A 21,188-nucleotide genomic window follows, 5' to 3' on the forward strand; every position below is an offset into this window, starting at 1 on the left:
GGTGCTTTATGCGTTCAACTCACTAGCCGTCTTGATGAACTCTGTTATGGTACTCAAGATTTCCTTAGACTTAAAACTCATTTGATTGCAAAATCCGTGTTGAATCCGCTGAAATAATCTGCTCTTTGTGTTACTACGGATTTCGCGGTGGTAGTAATCCGTTTCAAAAAGAGTGAATTATTGATTTATAGTTTTATAATTTATATATCAAATCTATTAAATAATTTATCAAAATGAAAAGAAATGGAGTATGTGTATAGTATATATACAAACTAAATAGGATAATTCGAATTTTCAATATACTATTGCTATTTGAATAACTAAATAAGCGAATGTGGGGATAGCTTTATTTAAATTTACATATAATTATAAACTCTAATTCAAAATAAACCTATAGCTTTAGGTTTTATTCATTATAACTTCAGGCTTTATATACTAAAGCTTTAAACTTTAAAGCCTATAAAAGCCTATAAAAAGAATGGATTATTTCAGTGGATTCAACGAGGCCTGCTTTTTCTAGTTCTCGTTTTCAATCCACGTTTTCATTTTCCTATACAAATTTATTAAAAAACGTGAATTACTTAGTGTCATTTTAGAGTGACCTATCCCCTTCCTACTTCAAAATATACTAAATTTATTGAAATACGGATTATTCGATAAAATCCACAATTTAATATCCAAATATAAATTCAAAATCCGTTTTCAAAAAGCACGGAATATTCAGTGGATTCAGTGCGGATTTGTATATCCAAACTAGCCCTTATCTCCACTAAGAACAGTCAAATGTCCTTTTTCCTTCGTTACATACAGGGTTTTTGGGCCTGCTAAGAGCCCAAAAGCTTCAATCTGTTCTTCGGGCGACGAAATATCGTCTAATTCGGGCACTATCATTAGAGTTGACGCTTGAAACATGTCTAGTAGTACCTTGGGACGGAATATAAACAGTTTCTGGTATGTTTGTAGAGTGATACGATCGCAAAATTGGGGGCACCGTGATCGATGACTGCGGACATGAAGCTGTATGCTTCCATTCCGCCGGCCCCCCCTGATCCCCAAAACCCCATTGGATTTTCTCCTTTGCTATTAAATGGAGGTAATGTGAATGCTTCATTACCTCGCAGTTGCGGTTTTCGATCCCTGATGAGTTGTGCAAAAACAGTTTCTCGCTTCTCTGGCTGATAGAAGCTAAAAATGGGACACACCATCACGAGTGCCTTAACTCGCCTATCCACAGCTGCTGTGCAAGCGCTTACAGTCGCTCCAAAGGACATACCCCAAAGTATGATTCGACGTGAGTCAACGTCTGGCAATGGTGAGATGTGTGTTATAATGTCTATATAACAAATCGTAAGCCAAGAACTGCACAGGAAAAGCTTCTTTTTGGAATTACTTTACTAACCTGATAAATCTTTGGCTTGTTGTAATGGGCTAATCTGATTTCTAGGAAGTCTGTCACTGTCTCCGATACTTCGAGGATCATAGATCAATGCGTTATAACCTATACCCTGGAATCTTCGAGCTATCTCTGGCAAGAGCATTTCTTTGACACAGTTGAACTAAACTGCTGTTAGTAGCAAGAACAGAGATAAATCATTGAATGCTAGTTTGCAAAGTACTTACTCCATGTGTCATGATAATGGCAGGTGATTTCACACCCGTAGGGTGCAACAATCCTCGTAGGGTAATGCCATCTATCGTCTTGTATTCAACTTTGATCGCCAGCAGAGCCATATCTCAACACGTATCTTCTGAGAAGCTACAATGGTAACTTGATTCGAAGACGTTGAATATTGTAATGTAATAGAGATTGGATGAAGTGACAGAATTGGCAATAAGTGTATGATGAGGAAATATAGTACGTAAAAGACAACCGAACAGAAGATCGCGTATGAAAGCCTGGCCTTGACTATCTATCTAATAGAAGTCTACGAATAGAAGTAAAAGGTACATTTCTTCTGCAATAATGCTGATCCCTAAAACATGGAAAAATCCGTGCAAACGCAGTCGACCAATGTGCGTCTCACTCTTCTCTGCTCTACTGCAACAAGAAGGGGCTCTCCCTTAAATCTCACCTCGTGCAGCTCTAGTTCTTATCTCAATGCATTGCATTTGCTTAATCAACCTATCTAAAACTATCTTCATTTTCCAACCGAAAAGCTGCCTAAATTTGCTGGGACTTTTATCAAGACTCAAGCAATAGCAACGTCAATCGGCCTTATTCAATGTCCAAAGAAGCTGTTAGCATACGTTTAAGAGATGGTGCAATGAGGTTGAAGATGTGGCGTGGTCGTTTAACGGTTTCTTCAACATGTATTTCGTGATCCAGGGTATCTGACATGCAGCTGTAGGGTTTATTGCAAAGATAGAGGGGTATGAATCCCTTGACCCGCTGAAGTACCGTGCATTCACTAATTATCGCGGGGTTCAAATCGTTTGCTGAAGATAATTTTGTAGTCTATGCAGGGCTAGGAACAGTGGGCTATGCCAGATCGCAGAAGATATGGCTCTGGGTAAACAACGGAGGTCGCAAGCGCTCTGTGCCCCTTACCTGCAGTTTCCTATATGCAAGGTCATCATGGATTGACACAAGCGAGCACGTGCTTGGTATGATAATTGTTGATCTGCATTGTAATCTTAGGACAAATTCTAAATCACAAATTCTCGTGACTTATGTCTTGCGTGAAAATCGGAGCCAAAATCTGGGAGTCAGTGAGAACACAGAGATGTTGGCTGAAGGTTACGATCTTACTATGGACGGAGATAATGGATATTCGTAATATGATGAGATTTCAAGTCTGGATGTTTCGAGTTTTGAGGAGTATAGTGATTAGGTTTTTAGACAGAGAATGACTAGAATGTTTCCCGTAGTTACCTTCTTCCCTTCTATATAAGATGCTGGGATATCAGAACAATCAATTCATGATCATCTCCCTTCTTCAAATACTTATATCAATCTATATACGATAAAACTCATATCAAATTCACAATGTCTCAACATTCTCAAGAGCCAGTTGCCATCATTGGCTTCGCATGTCGCCTCCCAGGAGGTAATACTACACCAAAGAAACTCTGGGAGTTTCTCGAGAGAGGAGACATTGCCTCGAACAAGGTTCCTAAATCAACATTTAATATTGAGGGACATTGGGATGGGTCTCAGAAACCACGCACTATGAGACCATGTGGTGGTATGTTTCTCGAAGATATTGACCCGGCGGATTTTGACGCTTCATTATTTGAGATCTCGAAGAGCGAGGCCATCTCAATGGATCCAAACCAGCGTCAGATGCTTGAAGTTGTCTTTGAAGGACTCGAAAATGCTGGTATCCCACTAGAAAGTCTTGATGGGGCACCTGTCGGGTGTTTCGTTGGTTCATATGCATCAGGTAAGTAAGCATGTTCTTGAGCTACTGTCCACGTGAAAGTGAAAATGAAAATACTAAGTACTTCGGATTATGGCGATATGCAAAATAGAGATCCTGAAGATAGGCCGGCAAGCATTACTGTTGGAGTTGGGCGTGCTATAATGGCTAACAGACTAAGTCATTTCTTGAATATCAAGGGACCGAGGTAAGAATATTGATTTGCATTGTACTGTACCCTTAAGACTGACACTTTACGCTTGACAGTATGACTATCGATACCGCTTGTTCTGGTAGTCTTGTGGGTCTTCATGTAGCATGCCGATATCTACAGTCTCGAGAGATCAATGCTGCTATCATCGCAACGAGCAATCTCTATTTGAATCCTGAGCATGTAATGGATCTTGGAGCGGTCGGAAATGCACATTCACCTACTGGGCTATGTCATACATTCGATATCGACGCTGATGGATACGTAAAGGCTGAAGCCGTTAGCAGAATTATCGTGAAAAGACTCTCCGATGCGATTCGCGACAGGGACCCCATTAGAGCTGTGATTCGAGGTTCTGCTACCAATAGCGATGGAAAAACGCCAGGTATTGCTAGTCCTAGCGCCGAAGCCCAGTCTGCTGCTATTAGAGCAGCGTATGCTGATGCAGGTATTACCAATTTGAATGATACAGCATATCTCGAATGGCATGGCACCGGAACGCAGGTATGATTGACCACAAAGTGTAAACAAAACGGTTTAATTAATGCGCTTTGTACAGGCTAGAGATCCCACTGAAGTGAAGGTGCCGCTTCAGCATTTAGTGCGACGCGCTCAGCAGATAAGCCACTCATCATCGGCTCGGTAAGTGACCTGTCAAACCCTTTTTACAGGATTGTTAACCATGAACGCTCACTGAATTATATTCAAGATCAAAAGTAACTTAGGACATGCTGAGCTATCAGCCGGTATTTCAGGCATCATGAATGCCGTCATGGCCATCGAAAACGGAATCATCCCAGGAAATCCAACTTTTATAAAACCTAGTCCAAAGAGTAAGCACAGCCCAAATATGGTGTTTATTGCAATTTCCATCGCTAACAATAATGCGGCTGTAGTTGATTTTGCTGGTCTTGAAGTGAAGGCTACTCGTACTTCAATCCCATGGCCTGAAAGTTCTATTCGCCGAGCAAGTGTCAATTCGTTTGGATATGGAGGCTCCAATGCGCACGTGATTCTGGAACAGCCCAAATTTCCAGATGGCCCGCATCACATCAGTTCACATCTGTCTGATACTGACGAGCTTACTTTGAATGAAGATGACTCAGAGTATCCGTATACACTGGTTGTCTCGGCAAATGATAATGCTTCGCTCAAGGCTAATATCAAGGCATTGAGCAATCACTTAATCAACCCTCGTGTCAAGGTCAATCTTGAGGATCTCGCATATACTCTCTCTGAGAGAAGGACAAAATTGTGGCAGCGGGCCTACATTACAACACGAAGCACAGAAATTGACGAAAAGGATTTTGTTCCTGGAAAGAAGAATCCAGAGGCCCTAAGGATCGGGTTTGTGTTCACTGGTCAGGGTGCCCAGTGCCCTCAAATGGGGAAGGACTTACTGCAATTCTTTCCCTGGACAAGAAATATACTCAACAACCTTGACGACGCTCTACAGAGTCTTCCACAGCCTTCAACTTGGTTATTGATACATGAGTTAACCAAAGTTCGCAGCGCCGAACACTTTCGTCAACCAGAATTTTCACAGCCTCTGGTCACAGCACTTCAACTATGTATCATTGACGTTCTTCAAAAGTGGGGTATCAAACCTCAAAGCGTTGTTGGTCACTCATCTGGAGAGATTGCGGCCGCATACGCAGCAGGTTTTCTCGACCAAGCCACTGCTATCAAGGTAGCCTACTGCAGAGGTCGGGCTGCTGTGAATCGAAAGAACGAAGTTGAGAGTGATGTTGGTATGTTGGTGGCGGGTCTAGGAACAGAAAGACTGTTGCCATTCTTAGAAAATTATGCCGGAAAAGCTTGGATCGCTTGTTTCAACAGTCCCAGCAGTTCGACCCTGTCCGGAAAACGCGAGGCGCTCGAAAAGCTGGCTGAACAATTGAAAGCCAACGGTCATTTCGCTAGACTTCTCCAAGTCGATCTTGCCTACCACTCTGAGCTTATGGGAGTGATTGGTGAAGAGTATGAGAAGCTTTTGAAATCGGGCTTCGCTTCCCTTGGTGGATCATCAGGTGTATCGATGTTTTCTTCAGTCACCGGGCTGAAGCAGACTACTACTACCGACGCATTGTATTGGAAAACAAACATGGTATCACCGGTACGATTTGATAAGGCTCTCAATGAGATGCTTTCGGACGAGAAAGCTCCAAACTATTTGATCAAAATTGGTCCGTCGGGGGCATTTGCTGGCCCTATCTCGCAGATTTTAAAAGCACTACCTAACAGTGACGGTATTTCGTACAGTCCTTCATAGGCTCGAGGTCAAGCTGCGGATAAAGCTATTTTCGATCTGGCAGGTCGTCTATTCGTCGCGGGCCATGACATTAGCTTGAGAAGTGTGAATCAGTATACTAATGCTAAAACTTTGATTGATCTTCCAAATTACACCTGGAATCACTCCGTAAAGTACTGGCATGAAAATGCATCGAATAAAGATTGGAGGTTCAAGCAATTCGTGAATCACGATTTACTTGGAAGCAAAGTCATCGGGATCACGTGGAAGTCACCAACCTGGCGAAAGCTTCTGAGCCTGACTGATGTTCCATGGCTGAAAGATCACAAGATGGGTTCAGACGTCTTGATGCCTGGTGCTGGATACATAGCAATGGTTGTAGAAGCATTGTACCAAAAGACACGTGCCACCGCGACCGAGGATCTAGTCATTAGTTCGCCCAATGAGCTATGCTATCGATTGAGAAATATCCGCTTCGACAAAGCTTTAGTTCTAGAAGATGATAAAGACTCCGCCATACTTTTATCACTGACTCAACAGTATGGTAGTAAAGATTGGCAAGAATTTCGCATTTCTTCAACAACCGGAGATCTTCTGATGGAACATTGCTCAGGTTTGATTCGCGTACAAGACCCTGTTGATGAGAACTTGGCAGAGTCTGATAACACACCCCTGCAATACCCAGCTTCTGGCAAGGTCTGGTATAAGGCTCAGGCGGAAGCCGGCTATGGCTTCGGTCCCAGTTTCCAGAAGCTACTCAAAGTCGAGTCTAGCAGTGGTCAACGACAATCTCGTGCACAAGTATCGTTGGCAGAACCAGCTTCAAAATGGTCGCCGCAGTCTTATTATCCAATCCATCCCGCAGCTCTTGATGGATGCTTCCCAAAAATCTCACCTGCTCTATGGGCAGGAGAACGCAGCTCAGTAAATGCTGTCCTGGTGCTTTCCATAATAGATGACCTGATTATCAACAGTGTGCCTGTTGGTCTCCAGGAGGGTCTTTCGCTCGCTTCCTCGGAATATTCTGGCCGTGGTCGTCTGGAAGAAGCTAAGAGCTATTTTGCTAATTGTTCAGTCTATCATCCAGACACTGGTGCTCTCCTCATGCAGATGACTGCACTTCGCTTCGCTAAGTTGGATACGGGAATAAAAACGGATCCACATGTATTTGATTGCATTTCTTGGAAGCCAGATATCACTTTCTTTTCCCAGGAAAAGTTGGGTAGCCTGGATGCTGGAAATTCCGAGACTCAACTTGATTCGGTTACAAACCTGATTGCGCACAAGCGGCCTACTTTGAGGATTCTTGAGATCAGCCTCAACCATAGTGAGACGAGATCTATTTGGTTTGAGTCTGAAGATCCGTTATCAAGATCGGCTTATCTGCAGTACGACTTTGCTTCTGGAGATGCGAAAGGTCTCGTCTCTATCCAGAACAAGTACAAGGCAAAGAGCAATTCATCATTCTTCCTAGTAAATCCCACTAAAGATGCCTTGGATTTGCCACAAGATGCGATTTACGACCTTGTGATTTTCAAAATTGCAAAGAACCCGGTAATGGACCAGAGCTTAAATGATAGTCTCGACTATATCAAGCCTCATTTATCCGAGAAAGGATTTGCGCTTGTAGTGCAAGAGAGTGACTTGCAATCAAGTAATAGCTCTGTGACCACCCCTCCTCTTGATGAGAAGGCTGCATCACCGTCGTCAATAAAGTCTCCTGAAACACCATGGACAGTGAATGAGTCTTCTAAAGTCACTGTGAGAGACTCTGAAATCCCTATTATGACCGAAACGATAACACTCGATGAAGTCCACGAGCTCAAAGAAAAGCTACTCCAGTCCGTTGCGGGTGTTACAAAACGATTTTCAAACTCTATAGCGATACAAGAAGCGATGGAAGTGAAGGGGATCACTTCTGTTCTGCAGATCGATAATGGCAGTCCGGCATGGTCATTAAACACTAATCAAGCCAAAACCACCTCGCAACCTAGGAACTTATCTGTCGTGCGGCTTTCGGAGACTCCTCCATCTCTGGATCCCTCGCTCAAAGCTGTGTTAGAAGTATCTGGGTGGAAAATCACAGAGACGAAATACTCACCGGACAATGTTGCTGCAACAGGAACAGTGGTATTGGTTCTAGATGAGCTTCATAACCCAGTGTTGACCCAAATCAACGCAACTCAGTGGGAAGGCCTTAAGATGCTTATCAATTCTGGTAACCATCTACTCTGGGTCACCAAAGGTGCACAATACAAGGTGACAGACCCAAACAATGCTATCGTTCATGGTTTATTCCGCGCGGCTCGTAGAGAGGATCCTAGCGCTAAGCTTAGCGTTCTAGACGTGTGGTCGAGCACCGGTCCTGCCACCAACTATGCCATCGATGCGGTTCTCAATTCGCTCGAAATTGAACATTCAGACTCGAAGACCGTCATTGAGACAGAGTTCGTAGAACGTAACGGGACTTTGTATGTGCAAAGAATTGTTCCAGATCTTCAGGTGAATGAGTTCAAGAGAGCCGAGGTTGAAGGCGCAGAGCCTGCACTCAGGAATTTACACGAAACGGAAGCAGCCGTTCAGTTGAGAGCTGAGCGTCTTGGAACTTTCCAGAGTCTGACATGGTGTGAAACTGCCGTTGGAGAGGTGCCAGTAGATTCGGGAAAGATTGAAGTGGAAGTGATGGCTGTGGGAGTAAACTTCAAGGACGTAGCTGTGACAATGGGGATTGTTCCAGAGAACGAGTACACCACTGGATATGAAGGAGCTGGTATCGTAAAGCGCCTTGGACTCGGTGTGACAAAGTTTAAAGTTGGAGACCGCGTCTGCTTCTTGAATGGGGGCAGTTATGCAAATCGTCTCCAAATGGGCGTCGGACGAGCTCACATCATACCAGATTCAATGAGCTTTGAGGATGCTGCAACTATACCTTCAGTGTACTTGTGCTCAATCTACTCTCTCTACGACATTGCCAATCTGAGAGAAGGACAGTCTGTTCTGATCCATTCGACATCTGGTGGTGTTGGGACTGCATGCATTCAATTAGCCCGATACAAGAAGGCCGAGATTTATGTTACAGTTGGCACAGAGGAAAAGCACCAATTTCTAACCAAAAACCACGGCATTCCACCGTCGCGTATGTTTTCCTCACGTAACACGAAGTTTGCTAAGCAGATAATGCATGCAACCAATGGTCGGGGGGTCGATGTCATTATCAACTCCCTAGCTGGAGAATTGCTCGATGCCTCGTGGCGAATCTGCGCCGATGGTGGAACTATGGTTGAGATTGGAAAGAAAGACATCGTTGACCGTAACACTTTATCTATGGAGCCGTTCGATCGCAACTGCTCATACAGAGCGATGGACTTTTCTTACACAGAAAATATCGTAGATCCATTAATTTCAAGGTATACATCCCCCCCCTCTCCCCTCCGAACTTCCTTTACCCCTATTTCTGTAAGATGTGATTTTCGGTCAATCAGGTTCTGATTTTTGTGCCGCTCTATTTAGATTGCTAGACCAGATTTTCGAGTTGGTTCATGGTGGCCATGTGAAGTCCATTCACCCGGTCACTATCTTTGGATTCAGCGACATTTCAGCAGCACTAGCCTACATTCGTAGCGGTCGACACATAGGGAAAGTTGTTATCTCCGATAAAGGGTTAGATTCGCAGGTGCCTATTAGGCCAGCAACACGCAAACTCAACCTTAGACCTGATGCTTCCTATCTCATCGTTGGTGGCTTGAAGGGCTTGTGTGGCTCCCTGGCCATTCATATGGCGCGGCATGGAGCTAAGCATATCATCGCTTGTAGTAGAAGTGGCATTAGCGATGTTGCGTCACAGAAGATTGTCAAAAACTGCCTTGCATATGGATGCGAAGTTGTAGATGCCAAGGGCGACGCTGCGAGCATAAGTTTTATGAGTAACGTCTTCAAGGAGGCATCACCACGAATTGCCGGAATCATTCAAGGGGCTATGATACTCAGAGACAAACCATTTGAAACCATGACACTAGATGATTATCACACGGCTCTTCACGCCGAATTCAATGGAACATGGAATCTGCATCATGTTTCTCAAGAACAAAAAGAGCCACTGGACTTCTTCACTTTGCTCTCTAGTATCTCCGGTATTGTTGGAAACAAGGGGCAGGCCAATTATGCTGCAGGAAACACATTTCTGGATGCATTTGCCCAGTATCGTGAAACGCTTGGTCTTCGGGCAAATTCTGTTGATCTCGGCCTCATAGAGGACGTTGGCTACGTGGCCGAGCAGGAGGGTTTCGATTCTCGTTTCAACAAGAGACAGTGGACGCCAGTAACTGAAAATACATTGCGGAAGATATTGAGCTATTTCATCTTGCAGCAAGACGAGTAAGCCCCGATTAATGCAAGTAGCAATACACAACTGATTGCTGGTATTGGGTTTCCACTGCCCGAAGATTCAGATCTCTCGTACGAAGGAAGATTTGGGTATCTTTTCCAAAGTGCAGCAGGTGGCAATAAAGATGGCGGAAGTAGCCAGGGCGATGAGACAATAGAAGCGTTTCGGATGATGCGCAAATCAGGAGCTGACAAGGCAGCCCTAGCCAAAGTATGTGTGGAGGTGATCGCAACGCAATTTACCAAGATCTTACGGCTGGAAACCGAGATGGAAAAGGCCAAACCCCTGATATCATATGGATTGGATTCGCTCGCAGCAGTCGAGCTACGGAATTGGATTCGTATTGAGCTTGGGGCCGAACTAACGACACTTGCATTACTAATGCCAGTTCACTTATTGCACTGTGCGAGAAACTCGTGTCAAAGCTCCCATAGCCAGATACACGTTGTTGACACTTTTGTATTCCTAGCAATTTCTACCTGGCGCTTCTACTTTAGTAAATTTTAGAGTCTTTTCCTGCACTGTTTCATCAAGTGACATTCTACATTTAAAGCGGCAACAAAACCGGCGATAAGGTACACACACTCGAGACACATAGAGGCTGATAAGATGTTATCATCCGAGAATTATTAATTTTGATAATTTTGATAATTCTGATAATTTCATTAAAGATAAAAATAATTTATAATACTTTTACTAGATATCTATAATTTGCTCTATTGCCCTTTAATTTTTGGTCATTATAGTAATAATAACATTACAGTCTATATTATTAAAATAGCGAAAGCTCTAACTACTGCTTTTTAACAGACTTTACGCCATCAACCTCCGCAAGCACTGACCTGTATCAAATGTCAAGTCATGTGATCTAGTTCTTTTGCTTGAGTTTCCATCTTGTCTCATAGTACACGCATACGTTGTAAATAATCAAGGGTGTGAATATCTCCAGAAACTTTAATATTGTGTCATCGCTAAACAGCTAGTCTTTCGAATCTTCATCCGCCTAAACCTAGCTAGCTCCACTTTTTCCTCCCGTATCACGCCAGGCCTGTGTGGTATCTACTCTCCTACATAAAATAGCTCGTACCATCCGACCGACCGTTTCTGGTTCCCAATAATTTCGACATCCAATTAGAATGAGGATTAATCGTGGGCGGCAAATAGCCATAGTGTACCCGGTGTCCTGGCCCAGCACAGCGTCTTAAATCCAGCTCCGAGATTTCTAGGGTGAAATCCTACATGCATGCCTATCTTTAGGATCACCCCTGCCCGTCAGCAAATGTGGTGCAAGGCCGATAACGATGAACTTCGGAAAACGTTCAATGTGAGCAAACACTATATTGGTTCCGAGATTCCCTAAGGTCACAACCTCTTTTGAGGCCTAGGATGAATATATAGTTGACTCTCTTTTGGATCGCAACAATGGTCGAGGTGGACATTGAATGGAAGATTGACCCTGTTCATCGTCGCAGATCACAGAATCGCATTGCCAAACGCAAATTTCGTCGTGAGTACTATTACCATCTTGACCAACCTACAGTCTGTGGGCAGCGGTCCAATCAGGAGAACAGAGTTGCGCAAGACATCAAAATTTGCGCTTGACGATAGCAGCCAGCCAGTATCCACTAGAGATTCTGCTTCGATTACTGAAACGGATCTGCTAGAAGTCCCAAATCTTCAAGATTCCACAAACCTTGGTACAAATTCGTCCGAGTATCTCACCAGGGTAGTCACTTCTGCACAAACATCTGGTAGTTCGACGGCCAGCTCCCCAAATGATACACCCAATAATGGTTTTCAAGGGCTAGAAGATATCAGTTTCATGGACAGCTTAATACCAGGCAGCCATAGTTCGTTTTCGACACCGCCGATGACTGACTTTCAAGCCAATTTCGACCAGAACTTAGACTTCATTGATCTGAGAACATCAAGGACGCCATCGGCTAGCCCTATGAGCTCAGACTCCTTCAACTTCTATGGGGCCCTGGGAGGTGTATTTTCACCCACCCGCTCCGATCATGCACAGCATAAAGGCTCTGGGCATGAACCGCACATTCATCCGGGCATGGCCTTGATACCGCACAATTGCAGCGATACCAGTCAATCGAGCTTGACAAAAGATCGACTCACTTCAGTATTACCCAAACCAGATGCGCAAAGCAAAGGATGGCTCAGTCCGCTACACATCGCCGCTCGCCGAGGTCATGAGCCGATAGTCCGCACCCTTATTTCGCACAATATCGACTGCAATGAGAAGGATAGTGACATGCGAACAGCTTTAATTCATGCTTCAATAGACGGGCACGAACCTGTAGTCAGTCTACTTCTTGCACACGGCGCTCGCATCAGTGATGTCGACCGACGGGGACGATCGGCATTGTATTGGGCTACTATGAATCAGCATCAAGGCGTTCTACGGTTGCTTTTGTGGGAATACGACGAGAGAGATTGGGAGCAAGGCATTGATGCGTATGATGACATGGGTTGGACTGCTCTACATATTGCTATTGAAAAAGGCTTCGACGTTGGAGTTCAGTTGCTATTAGCAAGTGGCGCTGATTTGAATGCGAAAGCGAAAAAGACGTGTAATGGTGATGATGACAAGGATGATAGTAGAATCGTGCAAGCAGGCTAACTGGAGTGGGCTGATTTTTCGGTGTTAAGGGTCGTGGGTCATGGGTCATGGATCATGGGTTAGACAATTGAATTTAGGGTTATGTATAGCTTTGGATTTTGAGTAACGGGTTTCATAGAATCTGTAATGGTTAGGTCGTAGTTGGGAAGGGGGAGTTTCAACTCGTATTTATACCCCTCAAATCTACAAGACTTGACTGAAGCAATTATTTTCTCCCAATCACCTCCTTCTCAAGGCGGCTGAATTATTTTGCCGAATCTTGTTGGTGTACAATCAATTTGGCTCCATGATCTAAGCCATGAAACGATACATTAAAACCTTAGCGTACATTGATCGCCAGACCATTGCTTAATCGACATAATCCCCTCACTAAAACTTATATCCAAGACTACATCCATGAAATACCCGATTCTTATATCAAGTCTTAAGAAGCATAAAAATCCACGAATTTCAAAACAACAACCTTAATTTACTCCTCATCTACCCTCCAGAAATCAACTCAGCCCAAAAAGTAACCCCTGACCAGCCAGCACGAGCATTTGATTCAAGTCACCATAAACACGAATAATTTACCGGCAGACGAGTGCAAATAGCAAGTGCATGTAGTATATTTGTTAGTCATAACACAAAGTTGGGTATTGTCAAAACACAGTACCCGAGCGAGGACATATATAAGAGCCATATGTGAGTTTGCCAATATATGTGTGTTCAATCTGAAGTCTGTATCGCCATTTTGTCTAATCGACTCCTGGAACCAATACGCATCTGGTATAGTTTCATCAAGCTTTTCCGGACTGGAGTAACCTAGAAGCTAGTATTTTAGAGGTGCAAAGCCCTCGTCTCTCTTCCATGCTGCGTGGTCTCGGTTTGGGCAATTTTCGAAAACTGTTCATTTTACCTATTTATTCCTGCTTATATGGCTCGCTAGAGCATTTATAGTTTCACGATTCACTAGCAAGCTTCTCTGGCAAAGTAGATGTGGGGCAGAGGGCCTGGAAAAGGGGTAGCGAGATGGGTCTTAGTGGAATGGGTCAGACACGATCGAGTACGATCCTGAATTAAAATATTCAAGCATTTCATCTCGTTTCAAACAATAAGGTCCTTCATTTCATCTGCCCCGATTGAACCTCTCCACCCTGTTGCCATGATTATCAATCATCATTACCCTAGCGCCTTCCGCACCGTCACCCCCTTTTGCTCCATTGAGCCCCTCATCGCGCTCGCTCTCGTCCACGAGCACTTTCAAGAAAGTACTGCCAAATCAATTCTTTTTTGAAACCACATGTCGAAGTCTTGTTGTCTTAAAGGCATTTTTCGTTAATTCGCAGGTCCTCCTGCGCACCCAACATCAACATATCACGGAGCTTGCGAAGCTTGCGGAGCATTCACCTGCGCTTTCCAAGACATATATGCCACCCATGCCTGAAATATTCCTAGAATAACGCTCAAGAAACCGAATAATGCCGAGAGAACAAGGGACAAAATTGCTACAAACAAGGCGTTCCTCTCTGAAGCATTTCTTTGTATCCACTGACCAATGCGATGACTCGACCTTGGATGTGTCACAAGATAATTCAGCTCGGCAAGCCGATCACCCCAGTAATGATATTCAAAGTTTTCCGGTACCGGTCTGCTATATCCTTCGTAAAGCAGACAATCGGAGTCAAAATTTGGTTCTGTATCTTGAATAATGTTCTCCAGAAATCGAAACGACTTTTCATCAGCTGGAGGGAACAGTATACATTGCAAGGAATGTAAAGTTTCCAGAAGCAGCTGCGGTGGTAATGTCCCTCTAAAGACTCAAGTTAGGATGAGCTCATGGAAGTGGGATTTCAAGATTGATAAAATATAAATCTCACACTTTGAGACTTTGAGTAATTCCAAGCTCGATAGGTTGGCTGGCTGAAAGTCGGAGATGAGCTTTTAGAAATGCCGTTTGACGGAAGAGACGAACGACATTGTCTCTGGGGTCATATAGAAGATGCTCTGCTATGTTGTCTGTTGGAAGGAATTTGATATGTGCTCGCTTGCTTAATTTCCAACATTTCAACGCATTCTTCTCTTTCAATGCCGTTCGAACTTTCTCCTGATCGTGAACGTCTATTGGAAACACTTTCTTAACAAAATCGGCGAACTGCTCTGAGCTATCCCAACTGACTGGCCGGAAGCCGCCTATCTCGTAGCCTTCATAATGACGATCTTTATCAGTGCAATCGATCATCAACATAATCTGCACAGCGACATTAATAGCACGCTCCTGGTCGATTACAAGCTCTGGATCTGTCGAACTATTTGGAAATACTTTAGCTCTAAATTCTTCGCGTGTGCTTTGTGGATTTGCCCTCAATTCAAGGGCTAATCTTCGAATGTCATCGTGAGAATTCAAGGCAGAAGGATGAACCTGGACCGTTGCATATTGGGGACTCGTCAAACGGTCGTAGATTTGGAAGTATGTACTGGATGAATGAAGCTTTTCTTCGGCGCCGACAAGGTCTTTCGCAATTAGCTTCTTTTCGTTTACAGTGGCAGGTCGCATTTTGGAAGATATATTATTCTTCAAGAATGTAGTTTGAAACGAAAGCTTGATGTATATGTCTGACAGTTGCAACAGCATTTCGAGGTTCTACTGTATTGATTGGAAGGTCCTTCGGCACCGTCCAAGCCACAAATGCTGGGGGTATTGTTCAGCTTACCTCTCAACACTGCCTCAATGTAACCTCTTGAACCAGCCTCTTCCAAATTCTCATCAACTTTTCATCTCAACAGTTCTCGCGCCAATAAAGTGGCAATATCAAGTCAAATTCGAAGCTTCATACACTTTAATTATGTTTGAAAATATGAAATCTGAGACTCTGCTTGAGCGCGGCTCAATAGAGATCTTAAACACGAACCAGCCGTTGAACAATATCAACAATGTATGGCAACTGCCATTTACCAGCGGCAAGACTGCCACCCCAAAGTCTCTTGAGTCACAAAACGTTCAATCACACGTAAGTACAATCTATTGCCAACCTGAAGGTGGTAAACCAAGAGAAGGACATCCTTGCCCCCCACAGGAAAACTGTCATAATGACTGACAAAACCCTTTCCAGGCTGTCCGCCGTATCATACAGACGCCCTCACCAGAAAGCTTCCCGGGTGTCTCGCAGGACCCTCTTCAGGCAGTCATTGCATCTCCTACTTTGCAGAGAAAATCCACGCCGGAAAATAGCCCGAATACCTCGCAGAATCCTGTTCACGCTAATACTACAATACCCACTGTGCAGCACAGCCCAGTGGCCTCTTTAGATTATTCTGATCCAAAAAGGGTACCTCGTACAGACCAGAATATCTACCGTCATGCAACAATTAAACCGGAATTCCGAGAGCGATATCCACAACTTGTCGATTTTTTTAAGTGGGCTGTGGATACTGACAAGGAGCTAAGAAAACACACTTCAAAGATCAACTATGAGTTACTTTTATGTGGAAGCACTCCAGCAAACGCAGTTGCCTCGGTCGTAATTTTTTGCGCTAAAGCCATTTTCAATGACCTAAGATCATTATTGGGCAGCAAGCACATACGTCTACAATATCAGCTGAAGAATCCTTCTTTTTGGGACAAATTTCAATTGGCGCCTAGCAAGACTCATCCACAAGTATCTGCTACTATTGTAGTACCTTTCAATGTCGTCTACTGGAGGGTGGTAAACTCGCCCACCCTACGAAATTCCGCAATGGAGCAAGTGGTTGCCAGGAACCATTCGTCTCTCACAATGTGTGGATCATTGATAAAGTATGGTGATCGTACCTCGACTCTAGGGCTGCTTATTAGTATGGACTTTAAGCTATATGGTTTGACTGTGGATCATTTGTTCAAGGATCAGCAGGGCGAAGAACAACCAATGACGGCAAACGAAGCAGAGGTTCTGTATGATGAAGATGACTACGATGATAGTGAGCCAGAGTGGTCATGGATTGATGATGTGAATTACGAAGACTTTGATAATGCCGAATGTGTTTCGGACGCTGAATCAGTGTCATCCGGAGGATCACATGCAAAAATAACCATGGATCGCGAGCCGAATGAAGATTTTGGTGAATCTATAAATGGCCACAAGGCAGATTCAATGTTCAAAACAGATGCGACGACGGCATACCTCGACTGGGCCTTGATAGAGTTTGACGATGGATACTATGAGCGACCTAACGCATTCTTTTCCGAGGATGATCCCACAAATCCCAAGTTTTTTGGGATACTTGCGGCAGCACCAAAAACTAGTGATGTCAAAGTGTTCATGATCTCTGGCGTGAGCGGAACAAGAAAAGGTGTAATGCTTAATAGAAGCTCCTACATTGGAGGTAAACCGGGTGAAGATCTATGTCAGGCGTGGAACGTAATTTTATCTGATTGTAGCTGTGAGTTGAAAGCTTTCGGGGCGAAACTTTAGCTGAAAATACATATCCAGGTGTCATTGATGGAGATTGTGGCTCACTAATCGTGGATCAAGAGACGCTGGAAGTCTATGGCCACGTAGTTGCATCAAATCCGCTTGGCGAGGCTTATGTAGTTCCTTTGCAGAACACATTCCACCAAATTAGCTCCGCTTTTGGAGCGCAAGACTTATCTTTGCCCAACCCAGTGCTATTGATGGATAGCATTGTCGCTCATTACTCCCAGAAAGATAATAGTGGCGTGGCAGATAAGGCTAAACAAATTCTAGCTTCGATCAACGATCCAGTTTCTGTATCATCACCAGGCTCTCTAGGTGGACTGAATCTGTGTTTACTTTCGAAGTTTGCTGTTACCCTCGGAGCTCAAACAGGAATTGAGCAGTTCAATCCTTCATCAATAGAGTATAATAAAAGCCTATTTTCTCCTTAGCCTACCATCGGAAACATTCCTGATAATATCACACTGACTGGTCGCGGCTTGTTTGACGGAATTCTACGAAGAAATCAGGATAACCAGCGTCATCATTTCCCAACGATCAATTCTCTGGGTCAGAATCCCCCTTCTAATACTCTTATCGTGGTAAATATTCCGAGGGATACATCCCAGGACGAACTAACGGCAATATTTTCTGAGCGGAGAGGCTTTGAACGTTTACATTTTCGATCCAAGCAGCAGCGTCCGATATGTTTCGTGGAATTTGTGGATGTTTCCTCCGCCACTAAATGTATCCAAGAATTTGATAGGATGTCTCTTCAAAACAGTACTAAAAGCAAACTGCGGATGAGCTTTTCCCAAGATCCTCTTTTTGTGCGTTCCGGCCCATTCCAACCAGCCGAGGAAGTCGTGCCGATCCATGCAAATCGTAATGGTGGTCATCGAAAGTCAAATGTGACTTCATGGAGTGAATGGGAATGGAGTGAGGATAGAAAGCAATGGCAATCTTATCGCACCAATTCCAGGGGGGAAACCGATTGGAAATTCGAGGGCGACCTACCAACTTCGACCTCATCTATCGCTGCAAACATCGCCAGATCCGATGATACTTTACAGCTGAACACAGTATCTGAAAATAAAACTCAATGTTCGGTTGACCAGAACTATACAAGAGATAACAAGAATGAAAAAGCACTTACTGACTCGCTAACCACTACGGATTGCGAGCCAGTAGCTAATCTAGAGTATAACAACAATTTTACTGCCGCACTCGATAACCCTCCGGTGATGATTCAATACCAGCTGGAAAGATGGATTTATGATACTGAATATGATGTGACAACAGTAGGTTTCCTTCTCATCAGATGTCTGCGGACGGCTAACTGTACATTAGCCTGCCGATCGGATGGAAGGATATAACTATAAACTCTAGACCAAAATATATCAGTACTCAACATAAGAACTTTGATCCAAGTGAGTACTTCCATCACCAGAAATATATCTACCCATCAAGTTCTAGTAGATTATAGAGTACACTCGGCCCGCGAATCTAAATTTGGGAAGGTAAGTCTTACATCGTATTTTCGTTTCATAGATTCGAAATTAAATCTGCTAGGTCTACAAAGTTCTTTGGTCTGTACCAAACGGGCGACGCAAGTGGGAGGACCGTATGGTTAGTTAGAGAAAAGCATGGAGAAGAGGTATATACAAAAGCACGGAGGTTTGTGATCGTCCAACTTAAGAAAGGTCATTGTATTTGCTTGTAAGCTGCTTGTTTTCATCTCTTTCCTCGTGCATATAATGTTACTAAACAGTGAATACTCCAGTGCACTCTAGCGTTAAATCAAGAAAATTCTAGTACCTTAGATAGCTTCCATTTTATCAGGAATAAGAATCAACTTGAACTCTCCTTTTCGGTATGCGTTTATTCCTTTTTTGGTAACATACACAAGAATAAAGGGATATGGTTTCTACTCTCTTTTTATTCCTTTCAAGTTTTATAGGTTTATTGATGGAAATTGGTGTCGTAGCAGTATCGATTAGCCTCATTCTTTAATACAATTCCATTTTGCGACTTATAAGACGTCTTAAATGATAGTTCGCATTTGGAATTCGCTTCGGAATTTTATTTCCGATTAGTCTGTCCTAGTTTACGGAGTCGTAGAGCCTTTATTCCTTTTTCAAAAACTTTCAATACAATTCAACCTTTCGATTAAAAAACACGCAAAATCAATCAATATATTAAACCTATTATAAAGACGCTATAATCATCAACGAGGTGATACCAATAATAGTCTTTCAGCACATATATCACATGAAACCAGTCAATCCAACGCTTGATATAGCTTAGTCACTTATACCAAATCTCAAAATATTGGAGACAATACCTCAAATTCTATCCCCAAGTCCAACGCTCTCATCGCCTCAAGAATCCGTGCATTCATTATTGGTTCTCAAATTTGGAGCTCGCTATTCGTGTATGAGATAGACTTTTGAGGCAATAGAGAGTCTGGTGATTATAGAGTAGGAAATGAAGTGTTATTGAAGGTATTGAGAGGTCTTGAAGTGGGAGAAGCACTACAGAGTAATGGCGAAGGGCGGGGGAGGGCGATTATAGATTGATATGAGGAGTGAACAGCTGGCGTAGAATAGCGGGCTTGGCTTGGAGAGAGTGAGACGATAAAAATTATTGACGCAAGGAAAAACCCAAAGCTCATTCTATAATTGTTGTACTGAAGCGAAATCTACATCTCAAATCTTATCTACAGGAACTTCATTTTTCTTCCTCTCCTTCTCTGCTCTCTCCTTTCTCTCACTGAATCTATCCCCGAAAATCTCAAAGTGAGGCCTCATGATAATCGTATATCTAACAAACTCCTCCATACAATCAACCAACCTCTCTCTATTTCCACTTGGCAGTAATCTCGCCTTTCCACTGCCATCGCCCCCCTCGTCTTCGAATTGTTTCCACGCCATCGGCAAACTACTCTGATTAGGACATGTGAACATTCTCATCCATCTCCCCAAAATCCTAAGACTATTGACTGCGTTGAAGCTTTGAGAGCCGCCATTAACTTGGATTACCGATAACGTGCGGCCTTGAGTTGGACGAACCGAGCCGGTGGCAAGTGGGATCCAATCAATTTGGTTCTTGAAAACAGCAGTTAGATTTCCATGTTGTTCGGGGGAACACCAAATATGGCCATCGGACCAAAGGGAAAGTTCTCGGAGTTCTTGGACTGAGGGATGAGAGGCATCGACTGAGTCTCGAATGGGAAGATCTTTTGGGTTGAACATTCGAACATCGCAGCCGAGACGGTGGAGAATTCGGGAAGCTTCAAAAGCCATTAATTTCGAATAGGATCTTGGTATTTTGTTAGATATATTTCGTACACGAAGCATAGCAAGTGCAAGCATACCGTTGCCGCAAACTTCCATAGAGAACTAAGACTTTTAGTCTAGAGCTAGTCTTCACTAAGTTTTCTTCCACTTGGGTAACTACAGAGTTCAACTCCAACTGAGAAATCCAATCTGTAGCTTCCGTTTCAGGATCTAGCAAGAAAGGACGATATTTAGTTCTAATATCGATATCGTCCTCTGCTTCAGCAATGGCAAGTTGTGGACATTGTGCTAACGTTCGAAACTCCCGGGCGATTGGTGTAAGAAGACTCATTTGACTTGTTGACCTTCCAGATATCGTTTTCCGTAGAAAGCTTCGAGTATATAGAGAAAGATTCATATGAAAAGAGCTATTTTATTGAGTTGTAGGAGGAATTGAGAGTAGGTATACATAGGAAGATAGCTGTGACTTTGTAGGGGATTTCGTCTAGACTTGGCCCAAGCGTTCGTCTGTACCAGTGACATTCCACTACTTCCTGATTGGCAAACCCGATTTAAGCGGGCCCAGCTATCTTTTAACTGCGCTACTGCAGTAGCTGCGGCTATCAATAAAGTTGGGCTCAGAGAGTGGAATAAATCC

At 43.6% G+C, this 21,188-nt stretch overlaps 6 protein-coding genes across 6 annotated transcripts; 3 read left to right on the plus strand and 3 right to left on the minus strand.

The window, feature by feature from the left end:
• Positions 1-753: 753 nt before the first annotated feature.
• On the minus strand, positions 754-1,731 carry EAE97_006560 (uncharacterized protein; the record flags this gene model as incomplete). Its single annotated transcript, XM_038877073.1, has 4 exons — positions 754-884; positions 944-1,333; positions 1,400-1,556; positions 1,621-1,731. The coding sequence occupies 4 exons, from the start codon at positions 1,729-1,731 to the stop codon at positions 754-756; spliced, it is 789 nt and encodes a 262-aa protein (XP_038732005.1).
• A 1,255-nt stretch (positions 1,732-2,986) lies between these two features.
• On the plus strand, positions 2,987-10,712 carry EAE97_006561 (uncharacterized protein; the record flags this gene model as incomplete). The annotated part of the gene is made up of 8 exons (XM_038877074.1): positions 2,987-3,383; positions 3,423-3,567; positions 3,627-4,074; positions 4,130-4,212; positions 4,288-5,819; positions 5,850-9,228; positions 9,332-10,195; positions 10,220-10,712. 8 exons carry the CDS (start codon positions 2,987-2,989, stop codon positions 10,710-10,712), a joined length of 7,341 nt encoding a protein of 2,446 aa, XP_038732006.1.
• Positions 10,713-11,627: 915 nt separating this feature from the next.
• On the plus strand, positions 11,628-12,840 carry EAE97_006562 (uncharacterized protein; the record flags this gene model as incomplete). Its single annotated transcript, XM_038877075.1, has 2 exons — positions 11,628-11,712; positions 11,777-12,840. The coding sequence occupies 2 exons, from the start codon at positions 11,628-11,630 to the stop codon at positions 12,838-12,840; spliced, it is 1,149 nt and encodes a 382-aa protein (XP_038732007.1).
• Positions 12,841-14,196: 1,356 nt separating this feature from the next.
• Positions 14,197-15,376, minus strand: EAE97_006563 (uncharacterized protein; the record flags this gene model as incomplete). Its single annotated transcript, XM_038877076.1, has 2 exons — positions 14,197-14,632; positions 14,700-15,376. The coding sequence occupies 2 exons, from the start codon at positions 15,374-15,376 to the stop codon at positions 14,197-14,199; spliced, it is 1,113 nt and encodes a 370-aa protein (XP_038732008.1).
• A 132-nt stretch (positions 15,377-15,508) lies between these two features.
• Positions 15,509-18,641, plus strand: EAE97_006564 (uncharacterized protein; the record flags this gene model as incomplete). The annotated part of the gene is made up of 6 exons (XM_038877077.1): positions 15,509-15,517; positions 15,570-15,830; positions 15,933-17,238; positions 17,289-17,655; positions 18,019-18,553; positions 18,603-18,641. The coding sequence occupies 6 exons, from the start codon at positions 15,509-15,511 to the stop codon at positions 18,639-18,641; spliced, it is 2,517 nt and encodes an 838-aa protein (XP_038732009.1).
• Positions 18,642-19,846: 1,205 nt separating this feature from the next.
• EAE97_006565 (uncharacterized protein) lies at positions 19,847-21,073 on the minus strand (the record flags this gene model as incomplete). Its single annotated transcript, XM_038877078.1, has 3 exons — positions 19,847-20,573; positions 20,629-20,958; positions 21,000-21,073. 3 exons carry the CDS (start codon positions 21,071-21,073, stop codon positions 19,961-19,963), a joined length of 1,017 nt encoding a protein of 338 aa, XP_038732010.1. The 3' UTR covers positions 19,847-19,960.
• Positions 21,074-21,188: the final 115 nt, after the last annotated feature.

Source organism: Botrytis byssoidea (assembly GCF_014898295.1).
Source record: "Botrytis byssoidea strain MUCL 94 chromosome Unknown BBYS_012, whole genome shotgun sequence".
Lineage (NCBI taxonomy): Eukaryota > Fungi > Ascomycota > Leotiomycetes > Helotiales > Sclerotiniaceae > Botrytis > Botrytis byssoidea.